The sequence below is a fragment of the Lepisosteus platostomus genome, chromosome 13, assembly GCF_059453375.1.
Source record: "Lepisosteus platostomus isolate fLepPlt1 chromosome 13, fLepPlt1.hap1, whole genome shotgun sequence".
Taxonomy (NCBI): domain Eukaryota; kingdom Metazoa; phylum Chordata; class Actinopteri; order Semionotiformes; family Lepisosteidae; genus Lepisosteus; species Lepisosteus platostomus.
The window spans coordinates 33,266,884-33,287,695 of record NC_142623.1 but is presented as its reverse complement, the minus strand read 5'-3'; the positions used below and the strand labels follow the sequence as shown (position 1 = coordinate 33,287,695).

At 37.3% G+C, this 20,812-nt stretch overlaps 1 protein-coding gene across 1 annotated transcript; it reads left to right on the top strand.

The window, feature by feature from the left end:
* Nucleotides 1–722: 722 nt before the first annotated feature.
* lonrf4 (LON peptidase N-terminal domain and ring finger 4) lies at nucleotides 723–17,857 on the top strand. The gene is made up of 12 exons (XM_088604283.1): nucleotides 723–1,635; nucleotides 5,592–5,710; nucleotides 6,993–7,115; nucleotides 8,075–8,227; nucleotides 8,350–8,479; nucleotides 9,857–9,944; nucleotides 10,146–10,260; nucleotides 11,269–11,390; nucleotides 11,584–11,742; nucleotides 12,216–12,378; nucleotides 12,917–13,066; nucleotides 14,686–17,857. Exons 1-12 carry the CDS (start codon nucleotides 1,338–1,340, stop codon nucleotides 14,833–14,835), a joined length of 1,770 nt encoding a protein of 589 aa, XP_088460409.1. The 5' UTR covers nucleotides 723–1,337; the 3' UTR covers nucleotides 14,836–17,857.
* Nucleotides 17,858–20,812: the final 2,955 nt, after the last annotated feature.

Sequence of the window (20,812 nt, the reverse complement as noted above, 5' to 3'; positions counted from 1 at the left end):
TATAAACACGACTCTTGGTGATGGATAAGTCAAGGTATATGTTTAGTAATAACAATCATTGTGCAAAGCTTTACTTAATATGACACTCCATAATTAGACCAAAGTAAGGACTAAGGCAAAAAAGAGGTATGTTTTGTGTACTTCAATGTTTATAGTTTATACATATATACGTCTAAGAACTCGGTTTATAAACATGTATTCCAGTAAAATTTAATCAGTTACAAATTAACCTACAAGTCAACAGCTTGTTTCAACAACGAAGAGATTTTAGGAGTTTCCCATTGGTACACAGTTGCAATCTCCTTAAAATAGGTTTTTCTTTTGGTAGCAATAAACGTTTTCTATGCGGGTGTCTCCTTTAGAGATTTTTAACCGTAGATTTAAAATACCAACATTTTTAGAATTACGTTTTAACAATTAAATTAACTAGGTTACTGGGGTATTTCACAAGCACCGCTTGTGAATAATATCGTAAGTAATAATATATGATAAATTATACCGCTTTCTTCAGTTAACGTACGGATAAAAATCGTTCAACAAAACTGCACAGACACTTCGACATTATAATTTAAATATCCCATGAAAGAAACATTTTCACCGATTCCGCCTTTGATATTGGATTATGAAACACGTTGGGAGACTGTTTCACAACAGGGTGGGACCGGCTGTTTCAAGCCAATCGGCACAGCCTCTTACGAATCACATGGTCTCTATTTATATAATCCCATGGGGTATGCATACAGTAGTCTATCCTTGTGATACTGTTTGTGATGCTCAGGTGAAGCCTACCAAGGTACACTGGAAATTTAATAACGCAAAACTGTAGGAAATTTCTTTCTCGGCTCTGTGGTTTCTCTGTGGTGCTCTGTTTTAACACACACAAAAGAAGTACGGCAGTTCCCGTAACGAAGAGGTGAATTTTCTCTTTGTGGTTATCAATGGAAGAGGAGAGGATACAACATACTTTTCTTCAATGCGCTTGACCGAAATTTCGGATAAATGATCAAGGACCGGCGATCATAATCCGAAGGTCAACACTGAAAGGATTTCTTACTCTGGGGAAACCAGGATGGACGAACAGTTCGTTAATGTCTTGGCTGCTAAGAGATCGCTGCTGTCAGATTAAAAGGATATCTAGGCTACTACTACAGTACCTCAAAGTGCAGATAAACCTCGCTAGACTGGTGCTTAGGGTACGTTTAAAGTATACATTTGAATGCAATCTGGGATTACACGCAATTAACTTTTCTCTTTGCCCTTTTAAAAAGGCGTATTCCCGACTCTTATAACGACATCTCTTAAAAGTGAAACCAACCTGACAAAGTTTATTGACGAAAATGGATCTCTTACTCTGCCCAACTTGCCATTGTCTTATGTCCGAGCCTGTGACAGTGTCCTGCGGACATTCTTTCTGCAAAAGCTGCATGGGAACGATTTTACCTTCGAGGTGCCAAATCTGCAGAGAGAGGTTGAAGCTGAGAGACGTGAAAAACATAAAAACCAACGTCTTGCTGTTCAGCGTGATGGAAAAATGCTACCCAGAAGACACAAAACTGAAGTGCAATTTGCAGGATCGTCTTAAAAACTGCGAGTTTACTGAAGCCCTGCGGATTATAGATGAAGGAATGCGGCTGGGTAAGGTTTTTATCGAATATATTTTGCGAAAAAAAAAAAGACTTATGTAACCCGTAAGGTATGTAATGTAAAAAAATTGTATAACTTCAACATGGAGTACTTCGCCCCTTACACCCAATTACGCAATTTGCTTGTGTGGTGCTCAGTCTGCTGTTCTCATGGCACTGCAGGGCACCTAATCAAACATTTTGTTATATACCCAATTTAACAAAACGTGAAACGTGGTTTGCGATTGAAATATTACTAATAACGCACGCATGCTGATTTCCTAGTGTAATATTTTTTAAGTGCAACATTAAGACTTCACTGACACCTAGTGGAGAATTCGAGGAACTTCAGTGAGGTTTGCCAATCTCTCCCAGGGAAAAAAAACCCCATTGCAGTTGTTGTTGAAATAGGTTCCTGACGTCTGAAGAAAAGAAAAAAAAAATACTGGTTATGACATACACACCCATAAAGCAAGTGCAGTGTTAAAATATGTAGATAAAACGTCAGCAGCAATCTGCAAATTGAATTTTGCAATTTGGGGGGTTGCTATCTGGAAAACTGTCTTGTCTCCACATATGTTTTTCCAGAAAAAACCTAAGTGTCTTTTATATATTAAGTATGTTCATCCAATAGCAAGCATATTTCTTAACTTCGGGAAAAACATCTATTTTCACAATAGCCAAATACTAGCATAATGGATTTCCCACGGTCATGTCTGTTCAAAAAGACAGTCTTTCTGAATTTGCTGCAGTTATAAGTATTAGACTACTTTTGGTGTGTGAATTATAACTGTTGGCCTTTTAATGTTGCAGAAGAAATGGGAACTGAAAACTCAGAGATGGTTCGCAGGGCATGGGAGTATAGGTGTTCTGCTTGAAAAACAGGAGCTGTTTTTGGAATTCTCCATTACGCATCAGTCAGTGTCATTAAGAGATTAAGTGTTCATGTTGCAGCAATTATTTTATTTGTGTCTAGCTACTATTTTGCTCTTACAAGACTTGCTACAAGAGCAACTGAATCAGTACCTCACAATGGATCTCAGTGATGCATTGCTTAGGATCTCCTGAATAACTCAGTAAAGCAACCACCCTCAAATTAATTTATTTTAGGCTTAGGCCTTCTTGATGAGACCCTTTTCCTAAATCGTATTTTATCCTATTAAATGTTACATCTTTTCTCATTCCCAGGTAAATATTACCGTGATTCGTGCAGCATAGTTCAGCTGCTTTATAAAGTTGATGTGGTCCTGTGCAGTTTTCTGATTCTGTTAAAGGTCTGTGCACTAGCATTAGGCTACACATGACAAGAAAAGCTGATGTGCTTTAAAATGGTGTCATATTAAATGCTACAAAAAATAATTATGGCAACGCATAAATGGTGGTATAAAATCACATCATTAAGCTTGGTCAGTTTTTCTCATTAGAGCAAGTATAGATAAAATGTGTTAATTCATTTCGTAACAATCCCCATAAAACTTGCATAGACATGGGTTAACCAAGAGGTACACAAGGGTAGATATGCATATCTTATAGCAGGATATATTCTTTGTACAGAAGTCAAAGAGATTTGTAAATGTATGACTGGCATCCCCTCTATATGAACACAAGAAAGTAGAGGAAGCCCATATCACTTATTTGGCAGCTAGCAACATATTAATTTTTATTATTAATACAGATTTTTGATGGTCCCCTTCTAGAGCAGATTTTTGAAGGACCCCAGCGAATCTGCCTGAACAGAATTGCTTGGCAATATGTTTTAAGATTCCACAAGCTTCGCTGTAAAGAAATTCATATTGATTTCTGTCCTAAATGCTGTGTTGATAATGAAGCAGTTCTCAGGGTTAACTGTCAGTATGTTCTAGGATTTTTAAATAATGTCCTGTACTATAACGCAACATAGTTTACTCTGTGGGATGTATTAATCACAGAGACAGATACACAATATCAGTCCATTTCCAAGTGTAACAGGAGTAATTCAGCCAGCTTTGCTTTGGAATCTAGATTTTTAAACTTGAAGTGGGAACTAAAATTCATATAAAAGAACATCTAATTTTACTCTTAGGTTATTTTTACGCCATTGACATGATTTTTAGGATTATTTTGCTGGAGCCTTTACCTAAATAGCTTTTAGATGACAGTGCACTGTGCTTTAGGTTATTGGTTTACTCTATATTTAAACTATGTACAGAACTAGAACAGTATGTGTTCTAAATATAAACTAGACTGATGTTGCACTTTAAAGCAGATTTTTATGTGTACACTTTCAGAAATCTACATGTCCTGGCAGTGCTCACAGGAAGCTTGGGCCTATTCTGGAAGTATACAGTGCACAGTGGGACTAACAGCACACAGCTTCTGTCTCTGGGGCTGAATGCCAGTCCATTGCAGGACCACAGAGAAAGGGACAATTTTACAATAGCCAGTTAAACCCCGTCGGTGTGTCTTGGGGACAGCAGGAATCCAGACTGCCAAGATAAAATGCTCATGAATACTGGGAAAACACGTAGCGCATAGCCAGATAGATGGCTGAGGACTGAATCCAACCCAGCTTGGAGCCACGAGGCAGCAGTGCTAGCTCTACCATGCCTCGCTGGAGAAGAATATATTGCAAGTTGTTTTCTTTGAATCTTTGAATCTTTTGCTGTTTATATCAGTACATAATTTTTCATTACTAAAATACAGTTTTCAGCCTCAGTAAATTAAAAAAAAGGATTTAAACCTAAGTCTGTTACTTTTGAGTTAACATACTAAACAATTGGATGACACTTCTTGTTTTGAAGGATTTATCCTCAGTATCTGCTCTAATGTCACTGAATTCTGTCAGGTGCTTTGGCTTGCTGAAAGGCACCAGGATATTTTCTTTAAAAGACAGTGTGCAAACACTGCTAAGAACATGCATACCTTCAGAGAAGGAAATGGATAAAAATGATTTTTAATGATGTTAAATGCTTAGTAGCTGGATATAATTTAATATAGGGTTATTTATTATTCTCTATAATATAACCTTAAACATCTCATCTTCAAACACCTGTTTCCCCATTATCAGATGTGTCTCTGAATCTGCTCTCATCTGTGCATCATTTAGTGCAGTAGGATGTGGTTGTCAGTAGGGGTTCTTAATACAGAAGCGCTGACCCTGAGAGCACACTAGTTACTACATTTTGATTCAGATGCGGAACTTGAAGATGAGGTATTTTCTTAATATAGAAATGTACTTTCCCTTGAAGAATAAGAAAGTACTGCATAGAAGGTTACAATAGAGAGAAGTTCATAAGCTAATCAAAAGCCGTTCAGTCAGTCTCTTCAGTACTATTGTGTACCTGTGTACCAATAGTAATAAGGAGTGCGCATGCCTTCTCTTATGTAACATACTCTCATGTTACAATATGCAAAGAATGAACGAAGAAGAAAACAGGAGGCTGTTGTTGTATTGGTTCTTGTTCCGACTAGTAATAAGGCTGTCAACATGGCAGAATATGCAAAACATTATATCAACATAAGTTATGCTCCTGATAATCTGCTTTAGTCCTTCATGCTTTTAAAGAAATTGATTCTTCGACAAGAGACTTTGTATAACTACCAGTACTTCCTTCCAAATGGGAAAACGACCGTTACTGTATGAGCAAGGAACTATTTTGTGTTGTTTCTAACTCTTAAGTATCACACTATGACTTATTCAAGACTGAGTCCATTTATTAAAAATCTGTTTCTTCAAGGCCCCAAACATTTCTCTGAAACAGTGAGCAAATGTCATGTGAGAATCATGCAACAAGTGCAATATGCCATTTCTTAAATTTGGAATTTTCAAAGGAGGAACATTCCTTTTTAGATTCTGATAATAGCTCTTTCTTGTCCACTTGGGTTGTACAGTAGTGTTGTGGTGTGTGTGGTACACCAAAAAGCAAATCGGTTTTCTTCTTGTCTGTTGTGCCAAGGGAAACTTTTGACTATTTCTCTTTCCTCCTACAGCACCTAATGATGTCAGCCTGCAAATTTCACGGGCAGAGGCCAAACTGGGACTACAGCGCTATAGTGACGCACTGAAGGATCTGGATTTGTTATGTGAAATGCGGCCCACATGGACTGAGGTGACATGTTTTTTCATAAATAACAGGTCAAAAAAACCTCCCCATTTCGTGTGTCATACTAACAGAAAAATGTAAGCCACACTCCTCTGCAGTAGAACTTACTGTGGAATGGAGTGTTTCAGTGACTTGATTAAGCCCTTGCCATCTGATTTTTTTTCAATAAAACAATACAGCTCAGAGGGAACTCTTTTTAATTTTCATTCTTACGTTTCTCTTTAAAGCTAAAACTTTTCAAACTGCTAAAAATACTTAAAGCTTGTATATTAATCACCATCCAGGTTCTATATTCCTGGTATACTGTAGTATAATTTCATATTCCACAGGGTTGAGTCATTTTGTTTTCTGAAAAACAAAGCTAGTGATGGAATGCTGCATACTGCAGTGAATCCAGAAACAAAATCATCTTCCAAATGACACAGGCCTGCTTATAAAGTAGTGTTCTTAACTAAAGTTGTTTGTACAGTATGCACTCCCTGTAAGTTTGTACATAATGTTAAATAATATAAAAGATGGTCTTTAATAATCCAAAGTATTCTAGTGTTAAGTATCTAAGAGGGAAGTACAGTAAACACCCAAATCCATTGATTTACCTGCCATTGGGAGAATAAGAAAAAGAAAGAACCATTATTTCTTAAACTGTTTCCTTAAATGATTAAAAACATTCTTGGGGAGTGGTCAGTTTACGTTTCTGTTTTTCTTAGTTGGTGAAGAAGTACAAGGGATATTTGTAACCATTCATGGGTGATGGATTTATGGAGCTATGTTTACTTTGCCTGGGGCAGACATGATAGAGTTGTCATACTGGTTAATGTACGTGAAGTTGTCATTTCTACTTCAGGTTGATAATGTTACCATAAGCTTAAAGGAATAGTATTAGACCTGTGAGATGAAATTTATACTGAACATCTGTGAAAATACCACTAGAGTCTTGTTTTCAAGCCAAGACGTTACAGTACAGAAATAATCCTTTGCTCATGTGAATTCTGTCCGTCATCTGACTATTCATTAGAGTATTTCCTCAAAATTTCAGAAGCCCAGGAAGTGTTTTCCCACTGTTTTACATACAGTACAATAGAACAGCAAAACCTTAATCTTACCCTCTTAGAAAGACACAAAAAGAAGTGGCTTTGTGTGTTCTAGAAAGTATAGACAGTATGATAACATGCTTTCTGTTGTTGAATGAATTATGCCTACATTTTGATGTGCAGATGATTATTAGAGAATCACTTCTCTCCTCCTCTATGAAAGTCAGTTGTTAGTTTTGATCTTTTTTTCTGCTTAGGTTTTTTTTCGAAAAGGGAACATATTCCTGGAAATGGGAAGAAAAACAGAAGCTCTGATTCAATATCATCACTGTCTCAGACTTCAGCATGAATTTGCTCCTGCCAAGCATGAAATACAAAAGGTAAATTCCAGGCCTTTGATCCTGTGAATTTTGTGTTGTAACTATGTATTGCTACTTTAAAACTTCTCAAACTGTTGTTGAAAGCTGTAGAATAATTTATGTTAAGTCAAGAAATGTAAATACATGTATATTAAAGCACAGGATGTTAACTAGTATCTATTTATTTTATTCAGCATTTGTATTTCTTACTGTGAATTATAGCAGGAGTTGCAAGGATTATCTAGTGTTTTTAAAAAAAAGACAAATACAACTTTAAGTTATTTCAGATCTTATGGTTAGTGGTACTTAAAACTTAGTTTAAACAGATCTACACAGAAAGAGAAAAAAGGAGAGTCTTGTTGTTTCCTATTTATGTTTTTTAAGGACATCGATTATAATTAATTTAGGTAACAAATTAATATGTAGGAACACCTTACAGTGAATCAATGACATTTGATCGGGCAAATATGATAGATTAGACCCTGCACAATAAATGCTGGCTGCTTAAATAGTTTATCCCGAGTTGCTTTGATCACGGATTTGATAATCTGATTAAATATTGCTAAATAACAAGCTTGGTTTCTTCTCGCCCAGATTAACATGTGCTAATAAGTCAAAGCTGCTGTAGCAGTTTAAAACACTAGTGGGTGCTTTAGGAAAATTGTTCATGCTTGTAACATGCATACATTATAATAAACTCCCGATGATGTCTTATATATCTATGACAGTGTAGTTTAATAGGCAAAAGCAGTGTGGGTCAGGTCCGGGTGGGCTATGTGATAAAAGACATGAGAGCGTTACCACATAGCACTAATATTATGATATAAGTACACCAAATTGGACAAATCATGGTTTTGGGAAGAAAAATAAAAATTAAGATGTACTGTCATAGACACCTGAATGGAAGTATCCAAATTGATTTTCTCTAAAACTGTAAAAACATGTTTTATATCGGTTTCTTTTTGGTTGGAAATATTCAGATACTGCATTCAAATGGTGTGTCTGTGCCAGAAGAAGTAGAAGACCTGCTGAAGGTCACCTCGATGTATCTGAGGAACACCTGCCCAGCAGCAGACCCTGTGCTGAGTGAAGACGCCCCACTTTCCCAGCCCTTGGAGGAGGAGAGAGTGCAAGTCAGTCCCCTTTTCAGGAATGATCTCTGCACATCAGAGTAAAGACAGGAGGGAGGGGAGATTAACGTATTGACATGAAGATATCATTCTGACGCAGTTCTCCACTCCTTTCCTCTCTCCAGGCCTCGGGAGAAACAAACAAAGCCAAAAAGGCCGACAGCTGCGTCAGCCTGAGCCACTCTGTCTCTCTTCTCCCAGCCAGAAAAAATGAAGAGGAACTGATGAACAGGGACACTGAGCACCAAAGAAGCGGTAAGTGTTGGATTAAGTGTCATATTTTACGATAGCTTAGAAAAATTAAGAGGGAGAAGCTCCAAGACAGGTAAGAAAAAATTATTTGTCATATAGCAAAGCAGATGTCCCCGAATATCATTCTCAGGAAGCAAATAACTGGAGCTGTACTTGTTTGCATTTTTGTGCAGTGGTACCTGTTGAGACCATTTCCTGATTCACTTTACAGAGCAAGAGAGTCCTGTGACTCATTTCATGTTATTGTGAGCTAAAGTACACATGCAGAGCTGATAAGGCAGCTTGAATAAGAATTAAAATCTAAGCAGGAGGGCCAAACGCATACAGTATAAGCAACATCTGTCACTCTCATCTCCACAAAGAAGGCTGACTTCACTGGAAACTGACTGATGACTGGGACCAAATCAGTGTTTTTCTCCGGCTTCCTGGCTTTACTGTACAAAGGTGAACAAACCAAAATGTGAATCCTTAAACACAAAAACAGTGGCTGAGGACACGGGGTGACGAAAGAGGCTCAGTTTTTTTTTAGGCCACAGGAAGCAAACAGCTTCTGTACAGATGTGATAAATTACATCAGAATTGAGATAAGGATTCACAGGGAAATTTAAAAACACGTAAACTAATACGAAAATGGAGAGAATTCAAAGGAAAAGTCCAAGGGGGTCAAAAAGAGAACCCAAGGGAAAATCACAATGTCAAAGCACCAGTTAATTATCTTTTTATGCCTAAATACCAAGAGAATATCAGATGCATAAAACAACGCTTTAAAAGGTAGCTGAGAGTGTGCTCAAGCAACCAATTTTAGACTTCTAAAGAAATATACATGTAAAGGAACCCACTAGCTACCAGATAAGCAAAATGGACAGGTTGGTTTTCATTTGTAACCCTTATAATTCCTTTTGCAGAAAGCACAAATACAGTACAAGCCACTTGGGAGTTAAAGCAAGTGAAATGTCACACAATTGACACCTTTAAGGCATTAAGATGGAAACAGTCTAATGTTTGGGGCAGAACATCTATTTCTTCAGAAGTATATGTATATTATTTTATTTATCTTTGTTCTGGCCCAGTAAAGGTTACCTCAGCATGGTGGCATGGTAGTTAGCATTTATACTAGCCTCGCTGTCTGTGTGAACTCTGCATGTTTTCAGCCTGTTCAAGTGGGTGCTCACTGGATGCTTCAGCTGCCTCTGCCCTCCCAGACACCTGCAGTTTCAGTTTGAAGCCCTACAACAGATTGCCCTCCCTGTATTTACACCCTGGTAAACCCCAGTACTGACCGAACATCCATGATGGGCTGTTTCTTGATCAAAGACAGTTCCTAGTTAATTTGAGTAAAATTGTATTCCAACATATTTAATGTCTCTCTCAAAAACCTAGGAGCGAGTACAGAGATTTGCAGCGACGTCCAAGAGTTTCCTCTCAATATGCTCAGTCCATCGGACTTTGAATGCCCACTGTGCATAAGGTAAGGAAACATCCATGTTTTAAGTTAATTCTTGGAATTTATACAAAAATGATCCATAGGACCATGTTTTCTGATGTGAGCTTCAGTAGTGTTGAGGTACATGTACTTTACATTGGTAACTTTTCAAAATCATATTCTAAGGTACTGTAAATGCTGTTGATATAATGATACAAATAATACTCAAATTCTTTACTTTTCTAGGTTATTCTTCGAACCAGTCACGACTCCCTGTGGACACACCTTCTGCAAAAGCTGTATCGAACGAAGCCTTGACCACAATCTGAGGTGCCCTCTGTGCAAGCAGCCCCTCCAGGAGGTGTGTTTTTCATGATAATGGCTGCAGGTTTCCACATTTCTCCTCTGTGATTTTTTAATGAGCAAAAGATGGGCGGCATGGTGGTTTGTATGGAGTTTGTATGTTCTCTCTGTGTTCACATGTGCTCCAGTGCTCCAGTTTCCTGCCACAGCCCAAAGACATATTGGTAGATTAATTGCCTTCTGGGAAGATTGGCCCTGGTGTCTGTGTCTGTCCTGAGATGGACTGGTGTCCCATCTAAAGTGTACCTTGTCTTGGGCCCATTGCTTGCTGGGATAAGCTCCAGCTCCTCCGGAACCCTAAACAGGATGAGGCTGTTTGAAAATGCATGAATGGTTGGAGAGTGGTAAAAGGTGACTCACAGATGTCCACCAACATATCTGTACTGTGTGTGAAAAATTACAAAAAGTAATAATGTGAGGGTACTGTTATTAATTACAAATTATTAATTATTAATTACTACATGAACATACATCTCCGGAGGTTTTCTTAAATATTTTCAGTATTTTACATATATTTTTAATGAAAGTTTTCATTTTCACTTACTTTGACAATTTACCTTTTTGTTTGCTTAATAACTAACTCTAGTGTTACCAATGACTATCACAGAACACATCACACTGTCAGTCTGATCTGAAATAGCAAAAAAAAAAGCAACTTTCTGAATCTTACTATTATTTCATGAAGCTTCAATGGCCAAATGTTATGAAAAACCATAATCATTAACCATATTTTAATTAACAAACATAAATGGGTATACGTATTACAGCTATCACGCATCATCTATTGGCATTACTATCAAACTACAGTTTAAAAGTTTTGGTTAATGTTTTCTAAGTATAGTTTTTATAAGAAGCCCATAAAAAAAATCATTATACAGTGAGTGAAGCTCCAAAGACTGCAGACGTGTGCAGATTTTTCCTTTGTCCAATTGAGATGATTAATTATGAAAAGAGAAGCAGTTTTTTACATTACACACCTTGATAAGCATTTTTCCCCCCCTTGCAGTATCTCAAAAACAGAAAGTATAACCGTACAATTTTGCTGGAGGACATTATGTCCAGACTGTTCCCTTGTGAACTTGCGGAGAGGAAGCAGATACACGATGCTGAAATAGCAGAGCTCTCAAAGTAAGTACTCTTTTGTTGATCTGTTGCTCATGAGAATGATTGCTAAACTTTGGCTACCTTCACTGCTTTACTATAATGCTTAGTGAAGTTAGTCTTAACAGACATTTAAAAATACAAGTTCTGCAGGATCATTTGCAATGGACCTTACCTTTCCTGTTCAGTCCCTTAAGATCACATGTGCTTTGTCTTTCAGCTTAACAAAGGACATTCCGATCTTCGTGTGCACAGTGGCTTTCCCTGGAGTTCCTTGTCCTCTGCACATATTTGAGCCTCGTTACCGGTTGATGATGCGCAGGTGTATGGAAACGGGCACAAAGAAGTTTGGAATGTGTACTTACGAACATGGAAAAGGGTACTGGAAATTGAACAGAAAACCATGTTAGCGATCCCCCTGAGTTAGGCAGGATTGGAAACTTCAAAGGATTCCAATTATTCACATAATAAAACCATTATTGCAATCATTTGCTAAGTAGGAACAAGTAATAGGTTTATTCCATGCTGGAAAGAGAAGAAAGAAAACGCAATGTTTCGGCTTAGCAGCCTTAAGCTGATACAGCTACCCACCTGAACTACATTTGCTAAGTAGTTCTTTTTGGTACCTTGTGTTAATTTTAGCACAAAAAACTATTCGGAATCATACGCTACACACAATTCATAATTCTTTACATAAAGAAAATCACACTCACCAAACACTTTTGAAATGTGCAAAATTCATGAAAAGGAAAGATCCTGCATTATCAAACATTTTAAGTTACATGTGCACGGGGTGTGAAAATTGTGGCATTTCATGTAGTGAAAACTGAACTTTTTTTTTCTGCTTTCAAGGTTTGCAGACTATGGTTGCATTTTAGAGATTCTGGGTCTGGATCTCCTTCCTGATGGCAGGTCTTATGTGGACACCATAGGAAGGAACCGCTTCCGGGTTACAAAGAGAGGTCAAAGAGATGGCTACCACACAGCAGACATAGAATATTTGGAGGACCAAAAAGTACGCCCTTGTCAAACGTTGGCTCTCTTACAGAATATCATTACAAAACTGGTAGATAGTTTAGTTCTGTGTAGCCTGTGTTTGACCACGTTATATACAAGAAGGGGCTAGATACCTGCCACACTAATATTTTTCATTGTATTTAATATTGACATTAGGTTTTTATGGTTCTGTATATGGTACTATATGTACACTATATTCTGTATATGGTTCAGCATATACAGTGATGTGAAAAAGAAAGTACACTCCCTTATGTTTTATGTTATGGTTTCAAATATTAAGACATATCTGACCTTCATCCAGTCCTCACCAAGTTCTAACATTAATTATTTTGCACTGAAAGACTATTTTAATAACTAACTTAATAACTGTGAAATGTGATTCACTTTGTGAATCCCCTCACCAGCTTTGACTTTTGTAACTCTGTACTGTACTACATGATTCAGCTTTTGGCACACTTAGACACTAAAAAAGCATACTCTACTTTTGGATTGTGTTGCCCATAGGCTCTAAGGTTTGTGTGTGTGTTCTTGTACAGGTAGAAGGTGCAGAGCTGGAGCTCGTGCAGCGCTTGCACGATAGCATTTATCAGCAAGCCTGTGACTGGTACCATCGGCTGAATCCGAGAATCCGGGATCAGATCAACAAGCAGTATGGCCACATGCCCGAGAGGGAGGACAACATTCAGGTTAATCTCCCGTTCCTTCTGGATGAAGATGAGTATGTAAGGCATGAGTGGAGAGCAAAGCAATGAGGAAGAGAAATATCCCACGGAAATCCTGAAAATCGAGGTTTTATTTAAAAGAAAGAGGGGTATGCGGAACTTCAAAATTTAAGCATTTTGTTACAATAACTGAGAGTAAGGGAAAAAAAACAGCTCTTTTAATCTCTTATTAAGCTATAAGAAAGTTCCTTCACTGAATTCGAACTTCACCCTAGGATATAAACTGAAGTGCTGAACTTGGTTTTTTGGCCCTGTCTGATGGTTGGGACCTCACTCTCCACTAATGTCAGTAATACTTCCAATTATTTATTAAAGCGTTTTGGAACTTTTGTTTCCTTTAATTTAGTGTTTACAGACACCTGACTGCATACAATAATATGTAGCAGGCCTTTTATCTTATGCTGTAAAATGGGTCTTAGATTCAGAAGATAGTTTGAAATAAATATTATATTTATTTCAAACTTTAAAGAATCCTTTAAAGAAAGTATGTTGTTTCACTCATTTTTATTTGTCTACAGTTATGTGTAAACAAATTAATAGTTTATGTGCAACATCTAAAATTACAAGTCCATTGAATTTTGAAGTCCGTTGAAGATAAGGAAATATTAATTAGAGCGCTTTGTTTACATTTCCCTGGTGATCAGTCCAAGTCTTGTAAAATGTAAAGTTCTTCCAGCAGTGTATTGTATTGATACACAGTCAGGTTTTGTAATTGCGATAAGCAATCCTTTTTTAAATCGGCAATTATTTTCCCCCCCCCATTTAAGACAAGAAAAAATCACTTTTTTAGCCGTAATACAATTTCTTGTATTAAGAATTTGTCTTTTCGCATTCCACAGCTTGCTCTCTATTAGACACACAGACAGGGAGAGAAGCTTGGGTTCAGAGCGCAGGGTCAGCCATTTATATGGAACACCTGGAGCAGTTAGGGTTAAGGGCCTTGCTCAGGGTTCCCAACAGAGTAGGATTCCTCTGCCTGCCATGGGATTTGAACCGGCAACCTTCCAGCCACAGGCACAAAGCCACCTCTCCGCCCACGACTGTTAGGGCCAGAATGCGACATGTAGGCACACTCTCTCCACTTACCCACCCGCTAAGTTGTTCGTCATTGGCAGGTTCCACTGTACCCAACTGCTGAGGTATCGCTGACTCAAGGAGAAGAAGGTCCCTCATTGAGAGGGAGCCTCATTCAGCTAACCCCAACCTCTGCAGCTAACAATGTCCTGGTTTGGGATACCCCTGATCCAGCTGGCTAGTGACATCGCCCGTGTTCCACTGCACATCTTTATGGGCTCAGTCACTGGAGAGTCGTAGAAGGACAGTTTCTTTGGGGTTTATTTCATGAGCGGTCAGTGGGGGTATGGGCTGGGGGAGTGTACATTTTACAAGACATACACTGATCACCAGGTAAATGTAAAACAAAGCGCTCAAATTTTTCCTTACCTTCAGTGAGCCTTGATTTTAGATGTAAAATATTCATTTGAACTACTGGGTGGCGGAAGACGACCAAAAAACGAGCGAAAGAACGACTTCACTGCCTTTTCTGTTGCGGCGCCTCAATCCGCGTTTCATTTGCCCTGCAGGCCTCCCCCAGCGGGCCGTCCTGGTGCTGGTGGCTGCTCTCCGTGATGCAGCTGGACCCAATGTACCAGACCACGGTGCTGTCGCTGACGTCCCTCAGGGACCGGCTGGGACACCTGCGCGTCGTTCTGGAGTATTTCTCTCAAAGCTAAAACAAGGGAACGTCAGGCTGGATTACTCTGGCTCTCTCCTGCCGTGAAGTTAACGTCACACGAACGCCAGGAACACTGCCTTACTTGGAATAATCTCAGTTTTGATAAGCTTTTAAGCATTTGTGCGTAATCTCATTGACCTCATCATCACTACATGTGTCACAGGCCTCTCCTTTCAGTAGATAGTGCTGGGAGATCATTCAGCTCATAGCGTCTCACTTGTGGAGTTTTGCCTATTTCAACAGCACTCCTAAGGCCTTTATTTTGATGTCCATTAACATCTGTAAACGCAAGATGTTTTCACACAAACATTTATTTAGTGCTGGGAAACAAAACATACACAAGACGTTAATGATCAATTATTGACTAGTTAGGAAGAGAGATCTCCCACTGCTGCATAAAGTTGTGAAGTGTGGCACAGCACTTTGACTTTTGAGTAACTAAAAAAAACGTTAGGTTGCACAGAAAGTTAGTTTAATTCCTCTTAAAGAATACCAGAAAAGATCAGATTGTTTTGTCACCGTATTTTTTTGTTTTTGTTATTTTACTTTTAAATAATTTGCTAAAATTTCAGCAAATTATTAGTTATCGTAGAAAAAAACATATTTCAGTAACCCTAAATCATGTCCTGAAGTTGTAACCATTTTAGTTTTAAGCTAAACCTGTGGCTTACAACACAAGGTACATAAGCACATGAATCCAAAGAACATGTTAAGTAAATAGATTTTTTTCATTAACTCAGTATTTCAAGGAAACTCTGAGTTTAGCCTTTTCACAAGTTTGGTGCCTGGGAGTTTCAAGTCTTATTTTCTGGTACACTTTAAGATTCAAAGACCTAGTATTTTATTACTGTATGTTTTTGGTACTTATGGAAGTGAAATGTGACCCATGTACAATATTCAACATATTGACACCACGAACTGGAATAAGAAAGTATTTTTATATTATTCTAGCATTTTGTATTTTAACATCTAAAATTCACCATTAATTTGGAAGTGCACATATTCAATAAGCATTTGTCGAGGTTTGTACACATGTACAAAGACTTTGTATCTGTTAGTAGTTCATTGGCATACAAATTCGAAAAAATATATTTTCTTCTATTTTAGAACATGGCATGGAAAATTCCACAAAAAAAGATAAGGGTTAAACTCAATGCAGAGCACAATTGCAAATTAGACTAAAGCACTTGAAATTAAGATTTCATTACATGCCAAGTAAAGGACTGAAACATCAGATACAGCCTACTGACTGCAGCAGACTACTATAGCAGACAGTGGAATGAGAAATGTTTACAGTGCTCTCTTATGTGCAAGTTCTGTTAGAGCTATTTAGTCATGTACAGTTATATTTCATAGTCCACAAAATGAAAACTGAAAATTTGAGAATTCGTAGTTTGAGAAATGTAGTGCTTTCTTGCAGAAAATTAATCTTAAAGGTTGTACACATTGCTTTTCTGTTTAAAATGACACAGGATCATTTTTTGGTTTTATTCTTGCTAACCCTACAATGTAATGCTGGACTACAATTTCAGATACTTTACTCAAAGTAACATGATCGTCAACTTTGCTAGAAGCACCTCAAAACAACATTGCTATTAAAATCTCTGCAAAATGTAATTTCTCACCCACTTACAGTACATGTACAATGTCACACCTTTGATATATGTATAAGTCATTTTTATAAGGATTAATTTGAGTTGTTACTTCTCCCTTTTGTAACCCATTTGCTACTACACATTTGTGTTGTTATTTTTGGCATAGTTAAAAACACTTTACTGCTACGACCACTGTGCACCCTCACTATGTAAACAGAATTGTGGTGGACCTTCCTGGCTTTGTTAAAGTTGAAGGATCCACCTGTAAGTCTCTAATAATGCTTTTGTAGAAAATTGAGACCTATTGGAAAAATTCTACTTCACATAGTTGTAGTAAGGCATTGATTATCAAGGCTGGGCTAATCAATAAACATTTTATATCCCAGTTGATATTTGGAGCCATCAAAAAAACAAAACAAATGACACTTTATGCTATTTTATTTGCATGTTTACTAGAATAAGTAATAAAACCATATATTATATGATTATACAGATTTACAATACATTCTAGTGTGGACTTAGAAACTGGTGAAATTGCTAGGATTTGAAATGCTTACGTTTTTATTCTTATGCTATGATTGACTAATATAATAGTTAAATATACAGTATTGTATAAAGAACAAAACAATTACACCACTAGGCTTTTTACATTATCTAGAAAATTAAACTTAGATTATTTGGAACATCTTGAGGAAGCTATTCAGCCAAAAGGGAAACTTTTGAAGGGTATTTAATCTGTTAGACTAATCAGCTTGGTACTATTACTACAGAAGGGGAGGATGTCTTTAAAAGTATTATTGGTTTCAGACGTGGTATGTATTTTATAGTTTTTGGAAAAGTAGGCATTGTGATTCCATAGCACTTTAAAAATTTTAAAATTGAGAATGAATTTTTTTACTGGTTGTGGCCAAAGCTGATTAGTTCGATCCTGGCAGATTGAAACCTACAATATGCCTTTTTTGTTTTATGAATGCCAACATTTTTGCACTGCAACTATGCTTTGCATGTCTATTAATGTTCAGGGATTTCTTTCTTTTGGATATGCATTTGCAAATATTTTCACATTATTTGGTGTATAGCATCCTTAAGCATCAGTGGGTGTTCTGGACCAATTTCACATATCCAAATCCAGTACAGTAAAAATTAGAAACAATTAGTGCTTTTCTGTTTAGAGTATTATATGTTATTCTTTATAGAGTTCACATTGTTAATATCAGTGTGTCGAAACTAAATAAGACATTTTAAATTAAAATTTTGGTGTTGAAGTGAATTTATTGGTTTCACTTTATGTCTGCTGAAGATGTATATTTCTAACTGTTGAAGAAATCTTGTTTGTAATGGAATACATATGTCTGCACACAAACATGTTTTACAATGACTTGCAAACATTTAGTTATGATATATAATAAAGCTGTTTATAATTCAGTTTTGTTTTCTTTTTCCAAAAACTTCTGAATTTACTTGAGATAAATATCTGAAATTTTTACCATCTTTATCTTGCAACAAGTATTTATTTCAATATTTCTATTATTAATAACAATATGAGAAATATGGAGGCAGAACTTGACTGTTCAAGCAAGGATTATAACTGTTCAACTTCCAGACCTTGCGCGAGTTTATAGTGTTTTACAGAAAATATAAGCAATCATAAAGGAACTTACAAAAGTAAAGGAACAGAGACTGTAGAAATACACTTAAGAGAGATCATCAGCATTTTTTCCAGATAGAGTTTAATATTTTTTTTTGATTACAGTAGTTGTGACAGCTGTTCAGAAGTGTATACTGTCTGCCCCCACTTCAGAAGCATTTAGCCACCAGTTTAGATCATCAATCAAGCTGGTAATTAGTTAAAATGTGTAGTTATTGTTTTGGGAATCCTATATTCTAACGATGCCAGACGGTGCCAAATGATGATTCAGCCAGCACTACTTCACATATTGGCCTCCTGGGATTAATAAGGATGTATAGACAACACATTCCCAACATCATTTCACATCTACTGCTGATGGCACAAAAGGAGATTTTAAGTACAAACACACCTCTACAAAAACAAGGACAGACTGCACTCAACAATACCTGTATTTTACCATAATTATGCATGCCTGAAAACATTCCCATGGAACAGCAGAAATTGTGTAACCTGTCAAATGTCAAAATGCACAGTGATACTCTAGTCACACATGCGTGATGGAGTGTCCAACATGTTTTTCAATAATGAATTCCAGAATCACATTGACTGGACCCCAGGCCACCCTAAGGCTATGAAAGTTAATCTGTGACTACACTGCAGCTCCGTATTTTTGTGCAGAAGTCGGTTTCTCTTTTGCCTACAGGGGATATAGACATATTTTACTGGTAAATACCGTATCGTCTAATCTTTTCAGCTGAAGTAACCTACATACCTGTGACGGAATTGCAAAAGCAGCTAAATTATTTTTAACACCACTTTCAGAGTTCAGTTTCAGCATTTGAATTATTCAAAACATTCACTTTAAAAGAAAGGTGTATGCATAATTTAGTTCAACAAAGTAGGACATCATGGGGGTGAATCTTTTTTTTTTTGCAAAGCACTGTATAACATCTATTGTTCAATCATACAAAATTTTCTTAAGAGACTCCATTCCTGCATCAAGTGTCATCATTAAAACTAAACTCCACTGCACTCTACAGTAGACAAGCCTGTGAAATGATTTCCTCATGTCTTGAGTTATTCTATAATATAAAGTTGAACCAATTTAAATCCCTGAAGTAAACACCATAAAATAGTAATGGTGAAGTACTAAACAGCTCATGTGATTGCAACATAAGTCCAATACATGACTTGTAAAGGCACTTTATACCCTAAAAATGTTAGCAGCAGATACTGTAGAATACTATCAAAATCAATATCTATGACATAGATGGAACTCAGAACACTGACATCCTGTATCTTACAGGATTCTATTACAGGATTATTGGGGTGTGTTAAAATTCCTAATAGAGATAACCACATCAGCTTGCTATGTAAGCAAATAATAAAGGTGAATAATTTTCATCCCCTGAAGTAAGGGAACATCAAGAGTTACGTTCAAACTTCTAAATCCATATATAAAACTACAATAAATTACACACCCATATAAACACAGAACATACACCATGCACAGATATACACAATTCAGTGAGATTCTGAAGCCTGAATTCTTTCCTGAGTATCTGAAGACAACAAAACTTTAACAGAGGAACAAGTAACCTGAGGCACCTGAAGAAGACATCACAGCCAAAAACATTGTGTTTTCTCTTTTCAGCATGGTATAAACCTATTAATTGTTCCTTTGCAGACTACGCATGCTGACACAGCTACTCACCTGAACTACTTCAAAACTTTAACAGGCCGTAAAGAGAGAACCTGTGCTCTAATAAACAAAATGTGTCCTAACCTGGACTAGTTCTCCAGCTCTTAACAGATACCTCATAAAAAATTAGGAACCAATTTCCTAATTCCACAAAGGCCTCCTGAAATGTGGGAGACGTCTCTCACATTTCCACAATGAAGGAAATTGGAATTTACAAATAAAAAAAGACAAAGCTCTCTTCTTTTATAAAGCTCAATGTGCGGAACTCTTTCAGCATTCAGATTACCTGGACAGAATCTGGTTTCAAGTATAAATTTAAGTATAATTTCTCTCACAATACAAGCTATGGATGAAAAAGCAAAAGGAGGATGATGGGTGATGTTCCTTCTTACCTCTTCTACCTTCTTGCTTCCCTGTTTTCACATGCACGTCTGTTCCTGTATTTACTGTATGTTGTGGTCTGTTCCTATGGAGCCTAGTTTAAAGATCTTGCTAGGAAATGGCACAGTCACCGTTGAATATTTATTGTTAAACATGGCAGTCATAATGATTTATAGTGAAGTTGATTAACTGGAATAAAGTATTAGGACTTCTCTTTGATCATCTGCATTTGCCTACATGTTTACCTGCCTTCTGGCCTGAGGACAGCAACATTTAGAGCAAAAATTACCCTTTAAGATAAGATCACTTTATTAGCCACATACAATTTCTTGCAGTGGGAATTCGTCTTTTTTGCATACCCCAGCTTGCTCTCCATGAGACACAGACAGGGAGAGAAGCTTGGGGTCAGAGTGCAGGGTCAGCCATTGTACAGCACCCCTGGAGCAGCTGGGGTTAAGGGTCTTGCTCAGGGGCGCAACAGAGTAGGATTCCTCTGCCGGCTGTGGGATTTGAACTGGCAACCTTCCAGCCACAGGCGCAGAGCCTGAGCCACAGAGCCACCAGTCCATGGTTTTGTTACCAAGCTTCAGAATAAGGATATCAAGCTGGGACGTCCAACCAAACGAATGAATGAAATCATTTATTTTCCTTAAATTCTGGACACTGG